General features: G+C 51.8%; 1 protein-coding gene across 4 annotated transcripts in view; it reads left to right on the top strand.

The window, feature by feature from the left end:
* ELF4 (E74 like ETS transcription factor 4) overlaps window positions 1-8,212 on the top strand; it is a 40,032-nt gene that overhangs the window by 25,409 nt on the left and 6,411 nt on the right. The window contains exons 2-5 of one of the 4 annotated variants that reach the window (XM_023734290.1): window positions 975-1,249; window positions 6,111-6,282; window positions 6,723-6,815; window positions 7,807-7,998. In XM_023734290.1, coding sequence (XP_023590058.1) covers window positions 1,178-1,249; window positions 6,111-6,282; window positions 6,723-6,815; window positions 7,807-7,998 — 529 coding nt within the window. In that variant the 5' untranslated portion in view covers window positions 975-1,177. Of the gene's footprint in view, window positions 1-18; window positions 1,250-5,294; window positions 5,787-6,110; window positions 6,283-6,722; window positions 6,816-7,806; window positions 7,999-8,212 lie in introns of those variants that run through there. The other 3 variants (XM_004379611.2, XM_023734292.1, XM_023734291.1) reach the window with 3 other exon arrangements.

Here is an 8,212-nt window from a genome sequence, read left to right as displayed (position 1 = left end):
GGGAGGGGAGGCTGCAGCAGACAGAGATTTCCTGGAAAAGGGCTGAGCCAGCGCCCTGGAGGATGGGGAAGGTTCTGCCGGCCCCTCCCCCAGCCGGGGCTCTCCTCGTAAGTTCCCAGGGTGACAGTTCAGTCTTGAAACTGAAAGCAAAGCTGAACCAAGAACATAAACCCACACACAGCACCAAAGGCCATCTTCTCCGGCACTGGTGGCGGCAGGGCACTGGTGAGCACCCAGGACATCTGGCCCACCTGTCCCTCCGTCCCCAGGCCCTCTGGAGGCGTGGCCAGGTCTGAGAGTCCCTTCCCCAAGAGCTGGGTCTGGCCATTGCCGTCTGTGATACAACACAACCCCCATGGTGAGACACTTGTTCCTCTGCAGACTCCGCCTCTCAGAGTTAATGTGCCCCTACTCCCCTGGTGGCCTGAGACAATGTCAACCGGGAGCCAGGCAGAGTCTGGACGAGAGTGCTCTGCCCACCCACAGGGCCCCACCAACACCCCTCACACCAGATTCTTTCCCAAGCCAAGGGGATTTTAGGGATTCCTCATGCCCTCCCTGAGGCCAGGCCTGGCTTTCTATATGGCTGCGCCCTAGGGATTAAGTCTCCAGGGGGAAGAGAGCCCAAAGTCCTGCTATCTGTCACCTTCTCTGAAAGGAGATGAGGAGAGGGTGAGTAGGAGGCTGTGTGTTTTCGGGGCTGGCTCAGGGTACAGATGCTGGCAGTCCAGGCTGGCACCAAGGCTTGGCCACTTTCTACTGGAGGTGATGGGCTGACATCCTCTCTTCTCCCTCGATCTTTACCTTCCTCCTTTCCTCTCCTTCCCCCTTCTTCTCCCACTGTCCTCCTTTTCTGCCTTCCCTCTTCTGGGAGTCTGCCCTGGCACGGCCACGTTGCTCTGGTTCACCAGCTGTCCTAGAAGCTTCACTCTAGGAAGGTGACTTACTCACGGCCCCCATCTCTCTCCTCCTAGGTCGATCCTGCGGTTGGCCCAGCCCAGCATGCAGCCCTGAGCCTGGCTTAGGCCAACACCAACTCCAGCTCTTTGAGGTCCCCATTTTACTGTGGTTCAGGGCTCTAGGCTCCAAGGTACCCTAGCAGCTTCTCTTTGTCAAGAAAACCCCGCAGCTCCAGAGGGCACTGCAAATTCCGCTACCAGCTCTCTGAGAAGGCAGCATGGCTATTACCCTGCAGCCCAGTGACCTGATCTTTGAGTTTGCAAGCAACGGGATGGATGACATCCACCAGGTATGGCCCCAGAGTCCAAAGCACAGTCAGCTAGCGTGGATAATGGCTAGACAGACAGACAGGCAGCCAGCCAGTGATCCAGCCAGCTTGACAGCTGACCAGTCAGCAAATATTGACCAAGCACCTACTATGCTTAGAGCGCTGGGCCTGCTTGCCAACCAGACTGTGTGCCAGCTAGTCACTCATGTGGCCCGTCAGTGGGCACTGGGCAGTCACGTAGTGAGCCAGTTGTCCGAGTGCAATTATGTGGCACATGTAGCAACCAAGCCAGCAAAGCAGCTGCTAAGTAGATCAGCTGAGCTTTTGGCCAGTCAGCAGTGTGGACCGAGTGCACAAGGTGTAGACTGACAACCAGATGATCTTTTGGCCACTTCCCTCCACCCCCAGTGTCACAGTGAGAAAGCTGCTGGGATGACCACATAGCAAGAGGCAGCCCTGCCAACTGGAAGGAACTTCAGGGTGGAGTCCAACCTTGGTGTCTTTAAACTCCTGTCTCTAGCCCTGTTGATGGGCCCTCGCATGACTGTCTTTTTGGCCTCAATAACCTGAGCATTCAGGAACAAACTGGAAACGGGGTCTTCTGGTGGGAGAGAGTGGGAAACTCGGACAGGTGCTCACATCACCACTGCTCCATATCTTGCCCTGCACTGGGGCCAAGAGGGCATGTTTTCTGGGCACTTGCATGTACTCATTGGATGGTGTCCTGGCACACTCACTGCCACCCTCCACTCCTCCCACAAAACGGAGAAAGAAGGAATGGAAGATTAGGAGTCAGAGCCCTGGGTTCTGATCCCAGTTTGACCACAGGTCACCTGGACAAGTCCTGTCCCTACCTTATGTGGGCTACCAAATCCCTCTCATCACAAAGAGGGGATCTAGCTGGATTATCCATCTCTAGGAGCCCTGGTGGCAAAGTGGCTAAGCACTCAGCTGCTAACCAAAAGGTCGGTGGTTCAAACTACCAGCTGCTCTTTGGGAGAAAGATGTGGCAATCTGCTCCTGTAAAGATTACAGCCTTGGAAACCCTACAGGACAGTTCTACTCTGTCCTGTGGGATCGCCATGAGTTGGAACTGACTCGACGGCAATGGGTTTGGTTTGATTTTTTTGGGGGGGGGGAAGGGCATCGTAGCCTAGCTCTGCTCATTATCCTAAATCCCTGTGAGGATGAATAACTTTTGTCCAGTGTCCAGCGGCCTGCCAAAGGCTGCCCCCTAGTGGAGCTTTCAGCACATTGTACCTTCTGTCCAGCTCTTCCTTACTGTTGTGGTGGAGCGATTTTATTAAATACCCCTGGTGTGCCTAGCCCCGTGGAAGGCATCGTGTGGGGAGAAGGGAAGAAAAAGTCTAACCTCACCTGGGCTCTCAATGCTATTTGTCATTTTTCACTTGCTTCTAGTCTGCTCAGCAGAGAGTGCCTGGGTGGCCAAAGATTGGCGGTTCGAACCCACCCAGAGGCGCCTCAGAAGACAGGCCTGGCGATCTGCTTCTGAAAGGTTACAGCCATTGAAAACCCTATGGAATACAGTTCTACTCTGACACACATGGGGTCGCCTGCCATGAGTCTGAGCTGACAGCAACTGGTTTGTTTCTCCCCCATAGCTAGTGGCTAGCATACAGACACCACAGCTCTAGAATCCAGGGCTTTAATCGCTACAGCCGACTGCCTGCCTCAGTGTGTCCTCTCTGAGACGCGTTGTAATTTCGCTTGGGACTCCAGCACGCTCCTGAATCTGCTCTAGCCAGGGTGACTGCCCAGTGGCCAAACCAGAGGTCTTTGATCAACTGTTATTCTTCCAGGTATCTCAAGAACATTAGACAGAGCTCACTATTCTCATTCTTTTTTTCATGCAGAATTAACCTTCCCATTAAAGAAAATGTGGGAAATACAGAAAAGTAGAAAAAGGGGGAAAAAATCACCCGAAGTCCCACAACCAAAATATAACTATTATAAACATTCTAGTGTATTTCCTTTTATATATAATTGGGGGGAAAAAACAGCTGTGATCACACTCCTTTTTCATTTAGCTTAGCTTAATTCCCCTGGGTGGTGAAAATGGGCAAAATGTTTGGCTGCTAACTGAAAGGGTGGCAGTTTGAGTCCACCCAGAGGCGCCTATAAGGAAAGGCCTGGCGATCTACTTCCAAAAAAATCAGCCATTGAAAACCCTATGGAGCACAGTTCTACTCTGACACACGTAGGGTCGCCATGAGTCAGAACAAACTTGACGGCAACTGGTTACTGGTTTAATTCTAAAGCAACTATGCTCTCCAGGGGTCTGAGTCTCATCCTGATAATTTTATCCACTCCAAGGGGTTTAGTGACCACCAGTTCCCTTTCAAGCGCTCAGACACTTATTTCTGGCTCCACTGATAGGCATCTCCATTTTAGATATCCCAAAGGTACCTCAAACTCACCATATCCAGACCTCGTACCCCTTATCTTTGTCCACAAACCTGCTCTTCCAAGGTCCTGGGTGATGCAAATGGTTTGCACTCAGCTGATAACCAAAAGGTTGGCGGTACAAACCCGCCCAGCAGCACTGCAGAATAAACAGGCCTGGCAATCTGTGTCTGTAAAGATTGTAGCGAAGTAAACCCTATGGAAAGGGGTCCTCGTGGCATAGTGGTTAAGCACTTGGCTGCTAACCTAAAGGTTAACTGAAAGGTCAGCAGTTTAAACCCACCAGCTGCTCTGCAGGAGAACGATGTGGCAGTCGGCTTCAGTAAAGATTACAGCGTTGGAAACCCTATGGGGCAGTTCTACTCTGTCCTATAGGCTCGCTATGAGTCAAAATCCGACTGGATGGCAACGGGTTTGGGTTTGGGTGTTTTAAATCCTATGGACCAGTTCTACTCTTGTAACGCATGGGGTCTCCAAAGTCACAAACCCACAACCAAAACAAAATCAACAACAAACCTGCTCCTGCTCCTTCTGGATTCTCTATTAACATGAGCTGTATCCCCATCCACAGCCCCCCAGCCATTGACTCAAGCGGGAAATTTGAAAGCCTCTCCCCCTCCAGGCAATTACTGCACCCTGGCCTTTCTACCCCTGTGATGTCTCTGTTCTCCCTTCTTCATTGCCACTGTCATTGCCACAGACTTAACCCTAAGCTGTCCACACTCGGAGCCCCAACCCCGGCTGCGAACTGGGTCCTCCACCCTGCCTATAGGCTGAGCCCCTCACCCTTGCCATTGACTAATCCTTTCCCACAGCCTGAGTTCTTACCCTGGCCACAGATTAACCCAGAACTACTACCGATTAAAAATGCCTGCCCTTGGTTGAGCACAGGTGGTGCAGAGCCAACCCGTTTCTGTTAATCAAGAACCCATGCAAATGTTTGGGCATGCATGCACATATTAGGACTAAAACAAGGGCACCCACCTCCTCTGTTAGTGAACATTCTTCTGGAAGTATTGGCCAATAAAACTGAACAAGAGAGTCAATAAGAAAACTAAATGGTTGAAAATAGGAGGCAAAATTATATTTATTTCCTGATTTTAAAAAACAAAAACTTGTTGCTGTCGAGTCGATTCTTATCCATAGCTACCCTATAGGACAGGGTATAACTGCCCCATAGGGTTTCCAAGGCTGTAAATCTTTATGGAAGCAGACTGCAACATCGTTCTTCCTCGGAGCGGCTGGTGGGTTCGAACCGCTGACCTTCGTTTAGTAGCCAAGCACTTAACCATTGCGCCACCAAGGCTCCTTGTTTCCTGATAATATGATTGTGTGCCTGGTAAACCTAGTTCAGTAAGATGGCTGGTTAATAAATAAATAAACAGATGAGAGAAAGAGCGAGAGATGTTTAAAAGCTTTCATGTAACAAGCAATAACCAACAGTTATCAGGATCAGGCAGCATCCAGTTAGGAAAACAGAAACCGTGCCAGTTATTTTGACAGAGTAATTACTATAAGGAGTGCTGGTGGCCCAAGGGTTAAGTGCTTGGCTACCAACTGAAAGACCGGCGGTTCACTGAAAGGTTGGCAGCTGAAACTCACCCAGCGGCTCCAAGGGAGCAAGACCTGGCGATCTGCTCCTGTAACGATTACAGCCTAGAAAACCCTATGGGGAAGTTCTATTCTGTCACATGGGGTCGTTATGAGTCGGAATCGACTCGATGGCACCTAACAACAGTAACAATGTAAGGAATTGGCTAAACAAGAACTAGAAAACAGAACAGGTGAAAAGGGGAGTACGGTAGGCGGAAGAATACCACCCCCCCCACCACCACCAAAATGTGACTATGCTAACCCCCGGAACCCATGAATATGTAAGGTTACGTGGCAAGGGGAAACTGAGGTTGCAGATGGAATTAAGTTTGCTGATCAGCTGACCTTAAAATAGAAGCGTACCCTGGATTATCCAGGTGGGCCCAATGTCATCATTAGGGTCCTTATAGGTGAAGGAGGGAGGCAGACGAGAGACAGAGGTGGCAGCATGAGGAGGATTTAGCTCAGTGTTGCTGGCTTTGAAGATGGAGGAAAGGGCCACAAGCCAAGGAATGCAGGCAGCCTCTGGAAGCTGGAAAAGGTGAGGAAAGGGATGCTCCCCTAGCGCCCCTAGAAGGGCCCTCCTAACACCTTGATTTTAGCCCAGTGAGGCCCGTGTTGGAATTCTGACCTCCAGAACTGTATGATAATAAATTTATGTTGTTTTGAGCCACTAAAAAAATAAAAAAGAACCCATGTAAAATATCACCGAATGATGTTGGACACAGGGCAATATCATTCTCTACAGAGGACAGCCCCTCAGGGTTCCAAGAATTAGGAATTGCACGCAAGGCCGGACTCTGGAAGGGAGGGTTTCCTAGAAGAGGTGGGTGGACCTTGAACCAGATCCCTATCTTCTCCATAGCTGGAAGACCCCTCAGTGTTCCCAGCTGTGATCGTGGAGCAGGTACCCTACCCCGAATTACTGCATCTGTACTCAGGCCTGGAGCTGGACGACGTTCACAATGGCATTCTAACGGATGGGACCTTGTGCATGACGGAGAATCAGATCCTGGAGGGCAGGTTTTTGTTGGCAGGTCTGTCCCCTTCCCGGGCAGGGAAGGGCCGGCGGAGAGAGGGGTTTTGTCTTCAGGGACCAGTAGGCCACAAGGGCTTCTAGTGACTCCAGGCAGCATGGGAAAGGCCCTCAACAGTTAGAAATTAGGGAGAGTGGTTAGGATGAGCAAAAGGTAGTGCCGCTTCACAGAGGAGGGGACCATCTTAGTGGATTCACGATCTTTAGAGATGGGGTGGGACAATGAGGAGCGGAGGCCAGCTGGGAAGGTGTGGAGAAAAAGGCGAAGCGTTATGGCGGGCAGGGCACTGATCCTTTCAGGCTGTCCCGTGGGACCTCTGCTTACTTGGCTCCTTAACACCAGCCTCTGGGTTGGCCCTGATTCTAGCTGTACCCCCTGCCCTGTGCCCTATGTCCTGAGGGGACTTTTTTCTCTCTCTCTTCTCTATGACCTGGGGTCAGATGACAATGAGGCAACCTCACCCTCCATGTCAACCACTGAAGTCTTGCTCAATGTGGAATCCCCCAACGACGTCCTGGATGAGAAGCAGATCTGTAAGTTGGAACCCCAGTCCTTGCCCTTGACTGATCGCTGAAGGCAACCCAAAATTCTGTTCTTAAGTATCACCCAACGTTATGGGACTCTCGGGCACGTGTACCCACACCCACCACTATATATGTAGACACACTTTCCAGCTGTGACTGGAGTGGGAGGGAGTCAAGGGGGAGCTGTAGACACAGAAATGGCGGCCAGTGGCTTTGCCGGCCTCTCCACTCTCTTGCCTGGCTCCCAGGGAGACAAAGAGATGCAGGGTGTGACTGAGTTGGGGCACTCACCTAGGATATTTAGAAATGAACCAGTCTAGGAACCTCCTCATCCCTTCCCTGTTATCGGAGGCCAGCCCCAAGGAGGGCTCAGATCCCTTTTGATCCCACCTGGCCCCTACATTCCCAGAGAGCTCCTGAGGCAGTCTCCACCCCAGTTGCCCCCCTGGCATATGCCCTAATGCCACAGGGGGATCTCCTGCCTGACCCACCGTTTCTCAAGGGGGCGCTGTGATACACTGGGGAAAGAAAGTCCTGAAGCTAAAAGTGAAGAGTCCTAGCATCTCTAATCTTGACTCTGTCACAAATATTCATTCTGGATTCACCACGACAGGTCTTGCTGTGTGACCTTGGGCACGTGTCTTGCCATCTCTGGGTCTCAGTCAAGCAGAGGAATTGGGCTAACTGGGTTCTGAGCCCCCTTCGAGTTGTAAACTGAGTCAATGGCTAATCAAGGTGGCCCTTTACCCTGGGTGCCATCCTGGAACTTCCCCACTACCACCAGTGGGCACTTGATGTGGTGGTGGTGATTGGGGCAGCTTGTGCCCACAGCTCTGCAGATGTCTTCCCACCTCATGGTGGGAGGTGCTTGAGGCATTCTCTCAGGTGTATCCTGCATCAGGGGCTGCGTGGAACGGCACCCTGTCTCCATGGGCCTGCGCTTCTAACCTTGGGAGACCCTGCTCCGGGCCTCACTCATCTCAGGTCTTTCCTCTTGCAGTCAGCACGTCCGAAATGCTTCCAGACTCAGACGCTGCTCCAGCCGTCTCTCTGCCCAACTACCTGTTTCCTGCCTCTGAGCCCGAGGCCCTGAACAGGGAGGGTGACACTGGTGGCCAGGAGGGGCACTCTCTGGAGGAGAAGAGCCTCAGAGAAGAAAATGCCAAGAAGACTGGGAAATCAAAGAAGAGAAGTAAGCGTGTGTGCACGTGTATGTGCATGCGTGTGCACACATGTGCATGCGTGTGTGCGTGGGGGGGCATGTATGTGTCTGCGAAGGGGTGGGCGGTGGGTGTAGGGGTCAGGGAGACCATAAGGGAGGACTGGGCTGAGGCTCATGCTCATGTTAAGAGGTTAAGTCTCTAGTGTGCCAGGGAGGTCCTAAAAGGTGCCCCCTCTGTGATGCC

Source organism: Trichechus manatus, unplaced genomic scaffold (assembly GCF_000243295.1).
Source record: "Trichechus manatus latirostris isolate Lorelei unplaced genomic scaffold, TriManLat1.0 scaffold00066, whole genome shotgun sequence".
Taxonomy (NCBI): Eukaryota; Metazoa; Chordata; class Mammalia; order Sirenia; family Trichechidae; genus Trichechus; species Trichechus manatus.
This window is presented reverse-complemented; position numbering and strand designations above follow the sequence as displayed.